This window comes from Ambystoma mexicanum, chromosome 3q, assembly GCF_040938575.1.
Source record: "Ambystoma mexicanum isolate Mex_15411 chromosome 3q, UKY_AmexF1_1, whole genome shotgun sequence".
Classification (NCBI taxonomy): domain Eukaryota; kingdom Metazoa; phylum Chordata; class Amphibia; order Caudata; family Ambystomatidae; genus Ambystoma; species Ambystoma mexicanum.
The window spans coordinates 1,115,314,542-1,115,330,825 of record NC_090926.1 but is presented as its reverse complement, the minus strand read 5'-3'; the positions used below and the strand labels follow the sequence as shown (position 1 = coordinate 1,115,330,825).

The 16,284-nt window shown below is 51.1% G+C and overlaps 1 protein-coding gene across 5 annotated transcripts in view; it reads right to left on the bottom strand.

The window, feature by feature from the left end:
- The window catches only part of LOC138447655 (neurogenic locus notch homolog protein 3-like), a 798,580-nt gene that overhangs the window by 576,063 nt on the left and 206,233 nt on the right, over positions 1-16,284 (bottom strand). For all 5 annotated transcript variants that reach the window (XM_069603880.1, XM_069603877.1, XM_069603879.1 and 2 more), the window contains exon 5: positions 12,454-12,576. In XM_069603880.1, the coding sequence (XP_069459981.1) occupies positions 12,454-12,576 (123 nt within the window). The remainder of the gene's footprint in view (positions 1-12,453; positions 12,577-16,284) is intronic.

Sequence of the window (16,284 nt, the reverse complement as noted above, 5' to 3'; positions counted from 1 at the left end):
TGCCATAGGGGAAGCCACTTATAGTACGGACGCCGTAGTAGGCCCGGGGAGAGGATGTTATTCCATGCCCTAATCGTGGATGCTACTGGGTCCCAAGGGGCATCCGCGCGGTAGCCATGGTGCAGTAGCAGGGTCATAATGTGGATGCCGTCTCCCGCCATTTTTTCCAATTTGACGTGTGGGGGCGGGTCGGGGTGTGTGTACCAGTGGGTAGCATGCTGGGCCTGCGCGGCGTTCCAGTAAAGCGCTAGGTCGGGGGCAGTAAAGCCACCCTTCTCGTACGGGAGGGTCATGTGTTGCCACTTTTTACGGACCGCCCCCGAGTACCAGAGGAATTGGGCAAAGGACGCGTGGAGCTCTTTGAAATACTGCTTGCCAGGCCAAATCGGCACATTTACAAATATGTAGAGTAGCTTGGGTACCGCGATCATCTTTATGAGGGAGAGTCTCCCAGCTAGAGACAGAGGGAGGCTGCGCCACCTAAGCATCTTGGTCTCAATAAGCAGCGCCGCTGCATTGTAGTTGTCCGCCAGCAGGGAGGCTGCATCCCTTGACACCTGAACCCCGAGGTACTTAATCCCAGACGGGGACCAGCGCAGCGGGAACTCGCAGGTCGGTTGCTGGGTTGTCGCAGTTAAGGGGAAAATTTCGGATTTCGAGTAGTTGATAGCGAAGCCCGAATAGGTGCCTATTTTGGTTATGTCTCGGATGATAGGGTCCAGGTGTGTGGAGGGTTGTCTGACGTAGAGGAGGACATCGTCCGCGTACAGCGAGATGATTTCCGGTGTGTCTTGCAAGCGGACGCCCTTATTAGTGTGACGGTTCCTGACATGATCGGCCATAGGTTCTATGGCGAGTGCGAAAAGGATGGGGGAGAATGGGCAGCCCTGTCGGGTGCCCCTATGCAGCGCGAAGGGGGGAGAGGGGACGGAGTTGATTAGTACCCTAGCTGACGGTCCCGTGTATAACAGCTGAATGTAGGCGATCATGTTCGGCCCAATTCCCATTTTCACCAAGACAGCCCACAGGTATTGCCACAAGACCATATCAAACGCCTTTTGGGCGTCTAGTGTGACTGCCACAGCATCCGCGTTTGGGTCGACTCTTGACATTACATTAAATAGGCGCCGGATGTTAAGTGCTGTAGAGCGGCCCGGGACAAATCCACTCTGGTCGGCGTGGACTAGGTGGGGCATTAGTGGAAGGAATCTGTTGGCGATTACTTTGGCAAAGATCTTCATATCAGTATTGATAAGGGACAGGGGTCTGTAGGAGCCGCATTCGTCTGGGGGTTTCCCTGGCTTGGGGAGGACAGTGATCAGTGCTTCTCTTAGGGAGGGGGGGAGGGTGTGTGAGCGGAGTGATTCGATCCAGACCTCGTGTAGTGGTGACGCTAGTATGGCTACGTGTTCCTGGTAGAACTCAGCAGTGAGTCCGTCGGGGCCAGGGGCTTTGCCCTTAGGGAGATCTGAGATCACCTGGACTATCTCCTCTAGTGAGAACGGGGCTTCTAGGAGTTCCCTGGTGTCTTGGGAGATCAGGGTCATAGGGATGGATTCCAAAAGGTCATCTAGGTCGCGGGTCGTGTGCTCTGGCTGGGGGCCGTACAGGGTGGCATAAAAGTGGGCGAACGTGTCAAGGATAGCTTGGTCTGCCCATTGTCTGGACCCCGTACTGTCAATAATGCTATCTATACGAGTCCCGCCTCTCTCGGCCCGGGCCAGCCTGGCCAGAGTTCTGCCAGGCCTGTCTGCCTCGCCGTATCTGCGGGCAGCCGCAGGGCGGGTATGGTATCGCACTTCACTAAGGGCATGTGTCTCAAATAGTTCCAGTTCCGTCCTAATTTTTGCTAGGGTAGCGGGTGCTGGCCTAGCGGCATAGTCCCGCTCCAGAGTTTTGAGCTTAGATTCGGAGCGGCTTAAGGCCTGTCTGATGGACTTGAGGACCCCGGCTTCTTTGGCAATGCACATTCCCCTGATGTATGCTTTGAAGGCCTCCCAGCGGGTCCCAGCGGACGTGTCGAGGGCCTTATTGGTTTCAAAGAATAGGTTTATGTCAGCCAGTATTTCTGCCTTAAAGACTATGTCTAATAGGGCGTTGGACTTGAAACGCCATGCGGGGCGGGTCCCTGCAGTGAAGCCCAGCTGGATCTCGAGCAGCACGGGGGAATGGTCGGAGAGTGTACGCGCTAGGATCTTGACTTCGGACACCCTACCCATCCGGCTGCTAGACAGGAGGAATAAGTCTATTCTAGAGGAGCTATCGTGTACCGTGGAGTAAAAGGTGTAGTCCCTTTCCCGGGGGTGGAGTGTTCTCCACACATCGTGCAGTTTCAGGGAGCTCATGTGGGTCAGCAACCGCTTGGCCGCTCGGGCTACCGGTCTCTTGGCCGTGGTTGTCCTGTCTAGGGCTGTGTCGAGGATGAGGTTCATGTCACCCCCCCACACAATGGGAACCTCAACATATTTCATGAGAATGCCGTGCACCGTGTCCATGAAATCGGGAGAATCAATATTGGGAGCGTATGAGTTCACAAGCAGGCATTCTTCGCCGGCCAATGAGCAGTGTAGTATCACGAACCTGCCCTCGGGATCGATGTGGGATGTGTGAAGCGTGAATCTTATTGATTTATGGATGAGAGTGAGTACGCCTCTGGATTGTGTGGAGTACTGGGTATAGTACCTGTTGGGGCCCCAAGATTGTGCGAGGTTCGAGGCCAGGAGTTTCTTAGCGTGAGTCTCCTGCAGCAGGAGAACCTTGACTCCATGCCTCTGCGCATAGGCCGTGATCCTGCGAGATTTAGTGAAGTTGGTCAGCCCACGTACATTCCATGTCAGTATTCTGATAGCCATGGTAATGAGTTAGTGGACATCCCAGGCATGTATTCTCATTTTGAGCTTAAAATGAAGCACTGTAGTGCAGCAGGCCTGCCGCCCTGTCGCACCGGTCCCGACCGACCCGCCTTTTTGAAAACAGCATACCCCAACTTTCCCACCCCCCACCCTCACTGCCCAGCAATACCCAGCAGTGTGTAGGCAACCACCCTGAAGCAAAACTGCGTGCCATCCCCAACTCGGCAACGCCTGGAAAGAAGCCCAACGGGGGCTCGTGCACAACTTAATTGCCATCAACGGCCTTGCAGCTGCAGTGGGGGCTGCTGCTGCCGTCGGGCACACCTATAATGCAATATGTCGACATGTATATTCTCACCAGCATTATTAACCACTTCAAATGGAGGTTACAGGTAACGGATAACCGCAGATTAAGTATAACAAGGGCGACGTGAAGTCCATTGTGGGTCCATGGGCAGCGGTGCGGCCCCGACCCCGGGGGAGAGACCTGGGTGGATCATGGGGTCATGAAGCACAGGGAGGCGGCACCCCGGGCTGGGAAATATTTGCAAGGCCTCGATCTCCGCCCAGGGTCAGGGGAGGAGCCCAGGAGGCCGGCGTCAGTCGCCATCCATCCGTTCTTCAGGTGGGTTCACCAGGGGGACCTGAGCCTCGATGAACTTGACGGCCTCATCCGGGACCGTGAAAAAGTAGGTCTTGTTGCGGTGGATAAATTTCAAGCGGGCCGGGAACAGCATGGAGTATTCAATTTTCCTGTCTCTTAGCATCTTCTTGACCCCACTGAATCGGCGTCGCTCCATCTGGACTCCCACCGAGAAGTCAGGGAAGATTCTGATGACTTGGGATTCCAACCTTAGTTCGCCCCTCTCCCTGGCCAAGCGGAGGATATGGTCCCTGTCTTTGTAGCTGAGTAGTTTAGCGATGATAGGCCTGGGGAAGTCTCCAGGCTTAGGGCGGGGTGCCAGGGAGCGGTGTGCTCTTTCAACAGTGAAGAACGGGGAGAGCGCAGGGTCGCCTAGGAGGTCCTTGATGAGCTGCTCAACCGCGGTCTCCATGTGGCCCTTGAGGGCGGATTCGGGAACCCCCACTATTCGGATGTTATTACGCCGTGATCTCGATTCGAGGTCGTCGTTCTTGGCCTTGACCTGTTTCATGTCCCGGACGAGCTCTGAGACCGTGGTCTGGAGGGTATGAATGTGGTCCTCATTGGTCCCTATCCGCTGTTCTGTTTCCGTGAGCCTGGACCCGTGCTGGTCAATTTGGGCGCGCAGGGAGGCGACATTAGCATTGATATCGTCCAGCTTCTCATGGAAGGAAGCAAAGTTTTTGGCCATGGACTCCATCATGGTAGTGAGGTTAGGCTGGGGGGGATCCGGGAGTGCCTCGCCATCTTCCTGTGTCGCAGAGGACGACGCCTGGTCCGCCCGATGGGCTGGTTTGGTGAATTTGTCCATAGCGCCCGCTTTGTTGGCGCCCCGCGCCCTGTTGGACATTGTTGTGGCAGGTAGGTTCCAGCGGCTCCGGCCGGGTCAGGGATGGGCAGCGGGCGTGGGGTCAGTGGATGAGGCAATGGCCGGACCGCAGGCACAGGGGGGCCACCCGTGCGCCCGGAGGATGGGGGGGCGGGTGATAGCGTGCAAGGAGGTGTGGGATGGTAGGGTTCGGTGGGGGGGCAGAGGCCCCGGACGTCCCGGGAGCCCAGGTGATTTGCGCGGCTGCCAGGTATCAGGTCCGGCCCCGGATTCGGAGTGTGGAAGGCAGGTGGGGCCGAGCCCAGAAAGACCCCCAGGTGGAGTAGACTGTTTTTCCTCCCAGGAGGCGTCAGGGAGGGCAGCGCCAAGCACTTACCCCGGGGCCTCCAGAAGCGTTGTGTTCGGTGGGGGGGCAGAGGCCCCGGACGTCCAGGGAGTGTGGAAGGCAGGTGGGGCCCGAGCCCAGAAGGAGGTGAGGAGGACCCCCAGGTGGAGTAGACTATGTTTTTCCTCCCAGGAGGCGTCAGGAAGGGCAGCGCCAAGCACTTACCCTGGGGCCTCCAGAAGCGTTGTGTCCGGCGCGGCCTGCAGCCACAGCAGTGCCTCCAGCGATCCTTGCGGCTGGCTCGGGGGGGACGGAGGGCCCAGCAACGGTGTCCTCGGGATGTCAGGCTCCCTTAGCAGTGAGAGCGGGCGAGCGATCCGCCCCTCCCCGCAGGGCCAGAGGATCGCCGCCCTGTCCAGCGCAGGCCCGCCAGGCGACGACAGCCGCGGCGATCAGGAGCACGACACAGCCGAGGCGGGGCCGGCCTCCCCCGCGGGGGCCCCCCGCCGGCGGCAGCAGGCGGTGGCGCGGGCGGACCGGAGGCCACAGCTCCTCCCGATGGCAGGCACTCCAGGTAGCTCCCGGGGCGGCGAGCCCACAGTCAGCGGCGCCGGGGCCCCGCGGCGACACAGCTCCTCCGGCAGCGATCAGCGATCAGTGGCCTCGGGCGGCCTTAGGCTGCACCAGTTCGGGTTTCGGGCACCGTTTCGCCTCTGGATTCCAGGAGTGTGGAGCGGGCAGCGCCGCTGTACGAATCGCTAGCTTTCTGTGCCGCAACGGATTAGATTAGCGCTAGTGGAGCAAGGATTTAGGTGTGCCGTGACGGAGCTCCGGCGCTAAGCGGCCATCTTGCTTGGCTGCTCAACAGCGCCCCCGTGCAACTTGAATTCTAACGGTCATATGCAGTTGATGGATTTGTTAGCTATTTACAACTCTTAATTTAGTATCATTTTGTCACTGTCACTTGGTGGTGGATTTAATTTTGTTTAAATTGCTTGTTATCATTCATTTCTTTCGTATTCATTTGTTTGGACAGCTGCATTGTTCACTTAACAGGGTATGCAACGCTCTTACACAAATGCTGCAGGACCAATTCAATTGGACTGATGGATTTAATTTTTATATGACGTGCATTTTTTTTATAAGAAGCCGTTTTGTACAATTAAAGTATTGTGTACAATTAAGGAACTGGTTTTCATGAGTCAAGTGTAGTAGTATATATTCAAGATTTGGTGACTAACGCATCGAACCAAGAGATTGAAAAAACGCAGCATCTAGTTTGGTGTAATTTAGCGGGTAGAGCAAACCGCCGATTGGGGTTCTTTAATATATTCATATATATTTTGTGCCCCAAGTACCCCAGACCTGTATAATCGGGCCCCCTGTATTTCTGCATTTTTCCTAGGTAGGACAGGGTTGCCTCATTTGATATGCCACATTGTGTGCCTGATAGGTGGCATGTTATGACCCAACCGTACTATTTAAAACCATAAGTGCTATGAAGCTCTGCAGTGGTGGCACTTGAGACGATACCCAGATGGGTACGGCTTGACACAGGTTAACAGGAAACCGGGAGAGACGTAGTTGGCTGGCAGGGGGGCCTGAGATAGTGGCTTTGCGTGTTAATTCCCAGATGGGTAAAGTTTGACAGGAGTGGGTCCAGTTGCATTTAGCTGTCTGAGGGGCTATTACGCTCTGGTAATGTGGTGGCGTGTAGGGGTCTGCGGATAGGTTTCTATGACAGTGGTTGGGGGCTGCTAGGCTGGGTGTGTAGAGCCCGCAGCTGCCTAGCCCAGAGCCTGCTGGTCTCTAAAGCTGACTTTCATGACCCAACTGTTCCTGGTTTTCGAGATACCGTTCTAGCTGAAATCTGGCCATTGGAGCGTTTGGTGGCCTTAGGCTATCCCTTTCATATATTAGGGACAAGCCAGGTTTTCAATGCTTTACAGAAGGCCATGTAGTCTTGGTCGTGTGGAATGTGGGGAGGCAGTGAATTCCACAGTGTTGGTGATGATGATATATATCACTTATAAACACGCCTGTACACAAGTGTTTCTAGGCACGACAAGGGAGGGCAAGACAAACTATATTACGAGGCTTGTGTCACTCAGATCATGCAAGTGCGACAAAGCAACGTGCAGGGGTGGAAGGTAAGGGGGAAGTGCAATCATGGCAGCATTGCTCTTAGTAAATGCAGCCAGGGCAATGCAGTTCTATGTAAGTACAAGGAGGCAGGGGACTGTAGGGTTACAGTTACAGCCCCTAAGTGCATGGTAGGCCTTGAGGCAGTGCAGGGGAGACTGATCATGGAGGAGCCTGGTACCTTGCGAGACTCTCAGGGTAGCCAAGCAACCAGTCGGCGCAGCAGACCGGTAGGTAAGCAGGGAAGAGGGGCAGGGAAGCCTTTCCAGAGGGAGGCACCCGCAGGAGAGATCTAACCCCCCCCCCACTCTCTGCCTGGAGAAGCGCCTGACTCTCAGAGTTTGAGGTAGTGGAGCGAAAGGCTTGCAAAGGAAAGTATTTTGGAAGAGTTGGATGTAGTGTTTGCCCCGGCCCCAGATGGCCTTTGCGAACGATGCAGAGGGTCTTGAACTTGATCCTTGCAGCCACCGGGAGCCAGGAAAGATTTCAGGGTTGGAGAGATATGGTCCCTGGGCCCGAGGCCAAGGCCCCCAGTCCTGTTCTAGATTAGTTGCAGAAGGCAGAGAGTGGAGCAAGTCAGACTGTTGCAGTAGTCCAGCCTAGAGAGAACCAGGGCTCTGGAGACTGAGCAACTGGGGAAATGTGAGCAAAGGAGGTTTACCTCTGAGGGGGTGCAGCTGGTAGTGGGCCTTCTTGGCAAGGTCTGTGAGGAGAGCAGGAGAGAGTGGAGTCGAAGATGACCAGGTTTCTTTGCCTCACAGGAAGGCGAAGGAAGAGGACCAGAGGAACGCAGCCAGAGAAAGTGGGCAAGCAGGAGTAGGGGTGCCAATGAGAAAGCTCTGTCTTACTGGCATTAAGGCAGAGATAGTGGCGGTGCACTAAGCCTGAATCGCGGATAGACAGTCAGGAATGAGCGGGAGAGAAGGCTAAGTGGAGCCTGAAAGAGCCGAGTGTCATCTGCATTACACTGAAAGTTGGAGAAGGTAGAGATCAGGTGGGCGAAAGGGGCCAATTAGACATTGAAGAGCCCTTCGTCCAATAGAGAGCCAGTGAAGGGTGCAGAGAGCAGTCAAGATGTGATCCTTTCATCCCAGTGCAAGAATACGTCTGGCAGCCAAGTCTTGGACTATTTGGATTTAAGTTGGTAGGCCGGTGCACACAAGTAAAAGGAGTTTGCATAGTCCAGTCTGGACATGACAATGGTCTTAACAGAAGCCAGTCTGTTGGGGTAGGTGAGGTAAGGGAAGGTGCATCTCAGAAGCCTGAGGTGGTAGTCACAGGATTTGGATACATTTTTGTTCTGGTGGGACAGGGTTAGGCCAGAGTCCATTGTTCAGCCAAGGTTTATGACAGGCGGAGGACGGGGGTGGAGTGCTGAGGGAAGGAGGCCATGGGAGTGGTTGCGAGAGTAGAGTTTTGTTGCCGCACACCATGATAAATGTAGCATTTATAACACTTGTACACAAGAGTTTCTAGGCGCAACAAGACAAGGAGGGGGAAACAAATGGAGGACAAAGAAACAATCTTACTAGGCCTGGTGTCATTCAGATAGCGCAATTACGGGGGAAGAGGGAAAGGCAGAAGTGCCAGGGGAAGGGGGAAGTGCAGTTAACTCACAAGTGCAGCAAGCGGGTGGCTCATAAGTGCAGAAAGAAGGCACTGTAGGGTTACAGATAAACAGGTAAGTGCTGGAGAGCCCGGAGGCAGGGCGAGGGCAACTGGACATGGAGGAGCCTGGGCCGAGTTCAGAGCGTGACTAGGTGACCAGTGCGCAGAGCAGTCTGGTGCATCAGCAGGGGAGAGGAAGAGAGAAAGCAGAAGCAAAAAGGAAGGTCTTGAGTTGCTTCCTGAACAGTAGGTGTTTCACATTTGAGAGAGGCAGGAAGGCTGTTCCAGAGGGAAGCCCCCAGCCGAGGAGCTCGATCTGCCCCCAACTCTCTGCTTGGAGAAGCGCCTTCCCCTTGGAGAGTTGGATGAGCCGAGAGCTCGAGAAGGAAGATGATTTGGAAGAGAATGTTGGAGGTAGAGTGGTCCCAGTCCCCAGAATGCCTTGGTGGTGATGCAGAAGGTCTTGAAGGAAGTTGATCCATGCAGCCACAGGGAGCCAGCGAAAAGATTTAAGAGCTGGAGAGATACAATCCCTAGGCTTGAGGCCAATGACAAGTCTCGCAGTCTGGTTTTGGATAAGTTGTAAAGAATGAAGAGTAGAGGCAGGAGGATTTAGAAAGAGGCTGTTGCAATAGTCCAGCCAATAGAGAACCAGAGCTCTGTAGACAATAAGCTTCTGGGGGAAAGTGAGAAAAGGAAGCATACCTCTGAGGAGGAGAAGCTGATAGTTTGACTTCTTAGAGACATCAGCGATGTGAAGAAAGGAGAGGCTGGAGTCGAAGATGAGAGCAAAGTTCTAGCCTTACAGGAAGGAGCAGGAAGAGGACCCAGAGTGGGCAGACAGAGGAAGGGAGGGATCTGGTGTCCTAATGAGGAGGATCTCAGTCTTACTGATCATTGGTGGCACACCATTCCTGAATTGCGGCCAGACAGTCTGGTATGAGAGAAGAAGCAGAGGTAGCTGAGAGGAGCTGAGGTGGCTGAGGGGAGCCTGAAAGAGTCGAGCGTCATCCGCATAACATTGAAAATTGGAGCAGAAAGTAGCGATGCGCAGGGCAAAAGGTGCCAGGTATTGGTTGAACAGCCAGGGAGAGAGGTTAGACACCCCCCAGAAACACCAAGAGTAGAGAGACAGAAGAGAGGAAAGACCCAAGTCTGACCCGTGAGGGTCAGTGAGAAAGGAGATCGACCAGGCCAGGGCTGATCAGTAATACCAAGGCTGTCGCTGAGACAATTGAGCAGGACGTGTCAAAAACAGAGGATAGATCGAGGAGAATGAGGACAGAATGGAGATTAGAGTCAAGGTTGGAGAGCAAGTCTTCAGGAGTGGTCAGGAGAGCAGTTTGCATGCTTCTGGCAGCTCTGAAGCCAGTCTGGTGGTCATGGAGGCAACCAACAGATTCCATATGTAAATTAGGTTGGGAGATGGCCAGCTTTTCTAAGAGTATGCCCAGGAAAGGAGTGATGGAGCTCGGCCAATAGCCGAGAGGAAGGCTCGGCCAAAGGCTTCTTTACAAGAGTGCTTAGGGGTTGGAGGGGGGAGGGGTTTGAGTTCCAGTGGCAAAGGAGTGATTTCAGAAATCGGCCAAGGCTGGAGCAAGGGTGTCAGTGTGGTTCTTGATTGTTCTGGATGAATGGGGGGGAACCTGCTTTGACGAGACTTTCATAGATCAGACTTGTCTACAAACATTGTCAGGGGTGAACAAGGTAAAATAAGAGACCGGAGGAGAGAGCCTCAGATGAGCCAGGAGTGGTAGAGGAGGAAGAGGAGGTAGAGGAAGAAAGGGTGGACAGGATGTCCTGAGTTTTAGCAGTGAAATGAGAGACTAAAGCTGTGCAGAGAGAAGTTTTTCGATGCTGCAGAGATACAGACAGTATGTACCCTTTGGAGCAGGCGGCAGGCCAATTTGCAGGGGGTGCACACCCGATTCCCTCCACTTCTCCGCTGCCCTACACTTGCATTTAAGGGCGCCGAGGTCGGAACCATACCAAGACTTGCACTTGGATTTGGGCTTCAATTGGATCCTCATGACAGGGGCAACTACATCCAGAGTGTTAGAGATAGAGAGATGAAGGTTATAGAGGGCTGTGTCAGCGTGTGAGTCAGCCAAAGGGGCAGGGAGAGAAAGTAGCGCCAAACGCCTCAACTGACACCATGATCCTCATTTTCCCTGGGTTAAGAAGAAGGTGGTTTCTTGTCATCCACAGGTCTATATCAGAGGCAAGCTGCTAGGTCCAGGATCAGAGCTAGTTTCAGGGATTTTAGGATAATTTGGGTGATGTCAGCATAATTATAGCAGGTGAGGTTGTGCGAGCAGATGATCCCTGTCAGAGTGGTCATGTAGAGGTTGGAGAGGCAAGCACCTTGGGGTACTCCGGTGTTCACAGGCAAGCGGCGGAGTGAAAGTGAGGAGAGGACGTGAATTGATTATTGTTGAGGAATGAGGCAATCTAATTGCGTGCAGAGTCTCGGCTTCCTAGGGCGTGGAGTCGGTCAAGGAGGATTGAGTGGTTAAGTGTCAAAAGCTGAGAGACCAAGGAGCACCAGTGTGGCACATCCTTCAGAGACTTTGAGGTCTTCCCAGATCGAGATCAGTGTGGTTTCAGTGCTGTGGCACAGCCTGTAGCCTGACTGAGCAGGGTCTAGTAGGTTGTTGAATTCTGCAAAAAGGTTGATCTGAGAGTAGGCAGAGCAGTCTGCGTTTTCACCAGGAATCGGGTGTTGAAGATGGGCCTGTCATTGTTTGGCCGCTGGGGGACCAGACAAGCTTTTTCAGGTTTGACATGAGCTACTTTGCAGGGTTTTGGGAAGATGACAGGAGGTGAAGGAGTCCTTGAGTATGGATCTAGCCCGTTCTCCTGCACAGGTGGAGGAGAAGATTTCTTTGAGGAGAGGCGGGGCAATGGTGCAGTAGGGCTTCAGGACTTCCGAGATGATCCTGTGGAGCTCTTTGCTAAAGAGGTTCAGAATTCTTTCAGAGCTTAGATTTGTAGTTACGGTGATGGTGAGCGAACAAAGATTTTTTAAGAGGGGTTTTGTATGTTTTCCATTTGCGCTCGGGGAGCAATTATGGGTTTTGAAAGTCTTCAGTTGGGGATTGAACCATTTGGGGGTAGGTCCTTTGCCGGTGGCAGGGAGGGCGAGAGAGCGTGAGAGGGAGGAGTGAGTCATTAAGCCAAGAGTCAAAGGATTCGATAGGTAGAAGTCTATCTGAGGTCGGGAGTAGTTTTACCTTGTTACAGCATTTTTGATTGTGTGGGGGGACAAGGCATGCCCCGAGTGTTGGGGCCGGTGTGCGGACAGAGAAACGTAAGGCTGAGTGGTTGGTCCAGATGAGGGCTATGGGGCTGGACACAAACTAGATCAGTGGAGCTGAAGATTGCATTAAAGGTGTGGCCTACAGTGTGGATGTGACCCATTGTATGCCGGGAAAGGTTGAGTGCCTCTAGGCTGTCAACCAGGGGTTGGGTTCATCAAACCAGATATTCAAGTCCCCCAATAGTGCGAGTACTGGATGGTTAACTAGAGTGGTAGCTATTGAGTCAGAGATTGTTGGTAAAATGTATGTCGAATAAACTGATACTATATTTTTAAGGGGAGATGGGCAAAGGGTCCAGATTTGAAAACACAGGGCAGTAGAACAAGAACTGCACAGAAGTCTGCTTATGAAGAAAAAGATCAACTCATTCAGCAACCATTTCATTTGTATGGATTATCCAAGGGAAAATGTTCTTGGTCGACAGTGGCTGTGGTGCGAGCTTTTGCCTCAGATTTGCATCACTGACCTATCAAAGCTTGTGAACTACAAAGGCTGAGTTTGCCATCATTTCATCTACAACTAAGATCAAGGCTTAAAATGAAACAGGCTCATTCAGCAGCCAGTATTTCCCGCCGCAAGAATGACTTTGGCTCTCGACTATGTTAACAGCCGAAAGCAGTAGCAGGTACATTCCTAGTGGCAGAATAATGTTTAAGCATAACCACTGCGCTTGGCTAAAGGAAAGAAGTTGGTTTGATTGGTAGTACAGACACCAATTGGCAATATATTCTTACCAGTCCACTCGGGAGCACACTGGCAGTTGTACGTGTTGACTCCATCTACACAAGTCCCACCGTTCATGCACGTATGCCCCGGGCAGTCATCAACGTTGATCTCGCAGTTTTGTCCATCAAACCCTAAACAGCATAGAAACATGAATAAACAAATTAGATGCCATTGATGAACTTCAACTGCTGCAAATGGTCTCCTCACATGTTTTAGACATGATTGTGTGATAGCACTATTTGCTACCTTCATAATTACTATTATTGTGTAGCATAATCATATCCGATATAACCATTAAGTGTCAACACAATCTAATTACATAACCTGTCAGTCATGAGACTTAAGCAAATACCACACACCATGTCTTTACAACACTGCTTGTTGATTAATTCAATATCACCAACCATTTTGTGAACGAGTTATTCGAACAGATTAGCCTATTGCTTAGTATTAAACATAGGTTTTCTTCTGCTTATCACATGCAAGCAAACAGTACATGTGAGAGACTCAGCGGTCTTAATAAAGGATAGCAAAGTTGAAATTGACACTGAAGGGGTGGCTGCATTGAGGAATCAGCCCGTTTCAGACCACCACCTCACGCCCAACGAGTTAGTTATAGGGAGGCGGATGAGAACGCCTCTGACTCCTCCATCAAGGAATAGAAGTGATGTCCAAACAACTGCCGAATTGTTAGGAAATGTTAGTTACATGCGTAACTAACATCTATGACAGCTAGTACCCTTCCTTCCAGATCAACTCAAGCAGAAGGGGCGTCAGTCTCAGGACACAGATGAAGACAATACAGCAACTGGACGAAAAGTTGTGTTCCTAAACTTTTCGCCGAAAACGGTTTTAATTTGTAATTTCACTAGAAAGTGGCACAAGCCCAGATTTAGTGGTCCTTACATTGTGGACGACATTACTCCTTCAGCAGTTAAAGTCCAAGAGAGGAGAGCTTGGATCCACCTGGGAGGTGTAAAGGTCTACACTAGTGAGGCAGTCACACCCCGACCCCATTCGGAAGCAAGTCCAGAAGAAGTTGTTCAGCACGTGCAGACTCGATCGATGACGAGGAAGCAGGATGCAAAGACTATCCAGTAGATAGATGCAAGTGTACATTTGGACTGTGGCTCCCCTAAAAACACACCTTCTAGCTATAATAGCAGGAAGTGAGAAAGTTACTGTTCTTGAGCCACAGGAGCGTTTTGACACTGGACTTTTGGAAATACTGAAGTAAATGAAAAATGCCAGATTTAGACTTCCTTTTTGACAACTGGAAAAGGGAGCAGTTCCGATTCATTTCTCATTCAATTTCTCTTTGGACGCAAAAATCTGATGATACCTACAGATTACTCGTTATGGTCTATCATTATATAATTCTAGTTCATTCTTATTTTGTGAGGTGTAACACCAACACATGTGCTTCTATGGGATCCTATAAATCATCCTGCAATCAGTCGGTTACTTGTGCAAATAATAGAACAAACCAGACAGCTACCTGAGCATTTAACGAGATAACCCGATTAAAAACTTGCGTCTTTCCTTAAAAAGTAATCACAGGCATGATGTGGTCCATTGAACATATTGCAATTCCAGAGAGCGAAAATGCCAGACAGTGAACAGAGTCAATGATGTTTGGAGAGACACCGATGGTGGGATCTGAGTTATTGGTGCATAATATATGCCTGTTCAGCAAATATTTTTCTGTTCCTATTGTTCCACACGGTTTACTTTGTGGGTCCCAAAAGGGAAGGAGTCCAATTAATCCTCCCCACTCCAGTGACCTATGCAGAGTTAGAGGTTGTAAGGAAGCCAAGGCCATATGCGATTGTCCCTACATGAGTGACACACGAAAGGTCACCCATCTCTCTGACAAGTGTTCCTATGATTGCCCCAGTTGGAAGAATGTATAATGATGTATTCATAAATAGCCACCAGTTGTTTCAAAAACTGTCCAAGCACAACTTTCACTCTCCCTTGCGACCTGGAACACAAGAGGGTTTCTACACTTAACAACTCCCGGTGACATCAACCTAGGAGAATATGACATCCTTTGTCTTCAGGAAGTTTGGTTTTGAACTCGCCTTTGTAGAAGCATTAGCAGGAAACAAAGGAAGGCCTTCCTCAGGCCTAATTGTTGCAGTCCGGATGGGAGTGGGACTAGAAATAACAAAAATCATATTGAAGTCCCCTTACGTCATCGCGGTACTAATTTCCTGCCTGTGAAGAGAGCCCGCCGAAGATCACTATACACGCACTTTTTTGCTAGTGATGTCCATTTATTGGAATCACAAAACGATGCAACAGACTGCACTATTCGACACAGTGACTTCTACACTGGACTCAGTATATCTAGAGTTCGGGATTTGTGACGTCATAGTATGCGGAGACTTAAATATCAAATGTCCAACCCCCAGTTCGATCGTCTCAAGTCCCGCACAGATCATTCCTTGCAGACAAGGTCTAGCTTGGCACAAGTTGATGTTGGCCAGGCAACTGTAACACTGCATTTGCTCTCCCAGACTCCACTGCTTTACCATCATGGAAACGAGGCATGGCCCATTCAACAATAGACTAGATCTTCGCCTCTGAATTTTTGCTAGCAAGGCTGACAGATTTCAGCATCCACCAGACTAATCAGAGGGACCACAATCTCCTGGTTGTTAAATGGGCATTTACAAAACCATTAGCCCATTACTCAGGTAGAATTGAGCTGGAAGGAAAAGGCAACCGGGTTAGAGTTACAAAGGCAAACATTCGAGCATTTACTTCTTCATATGGAAGTGCACAGGAAGCAGAGAAGGTTGACTACAGACCACTTTTGGAACCTCACAGAACCACGACAAAGTGCTCGAAGGGGATATATTCAAAACAAATCCACACTCACAATTTCAATGCCCTCGTGGTGGCCCAGCGAAACCTCCTTCGTAAAGCAAAAAGGACGGCCCTGAGAACCAACACGCCCTCTAATAGGACGTATGCAAAAGAGGCTCCGAGAGCCTATAAAAGCTGGCTACGGGAGCACCATTTAATATTATACCAACAAGACTCCGAAAACATGTTGGAACAAATCCAAAAATCCAACTCTATAGAGAGTTTTGGAGTTTGGTTAACCCACGAGCTAAAGAGACAGCCTCAATGATGCTGAACAGCACTTCGGAAGCATCTTGGATTGAGTTCTACTCGAAACTCTTTTGCTCTCCAGACATGACCGAGCTCCCTTTAACACCCCAGACAAGAGCACTATGGGTTGATCTTTCAGACAGAACTGAAATCTTGGAAAAAATATCGCCCAGTGACTCTGCTCGACGTTATAGGGAAGATATACGGCTCCCTTTTGCTGGATCATTTCAACCAATGGGCAAAAAGTGCACCCTGTAACGATCAGTTTCAATCTGGGTTTAAAAAGGGTGTAGGTACCAGCATAAACATTTTTATTCTCAGCCTTTTGAAAGCCAAAGCTCGTGAATCCAACAGGAACCTTTATCTGGCATTTATAGACCTTTCCCAGGCCTTTGACCTTGTCAAAAGCAGGAAACTCTGGGAGAAACTTACCAAATGGAACTGTCCACAGGAAATTCTAAATCCCATCAAGGCTCTCCATGCTTCCACTTCGGTACAGGTACGATTGAAGACTAGAGGCCTGCTTTCGTCAGCTATAACTACTGACAGAGGAGTTAAACAGGGCTGCCCCTTAGCACCAGCCCTCTTCCTCTCATATTTCGGAGACTACAAAGAAACCATAATTGGTTTACGAGCATTTCCTCCAGAATTAGACAAAGAGAAGATCCCAAGACTTCTGTACGTGGATGATCTTATCCAATTTGATCAGACCCCAA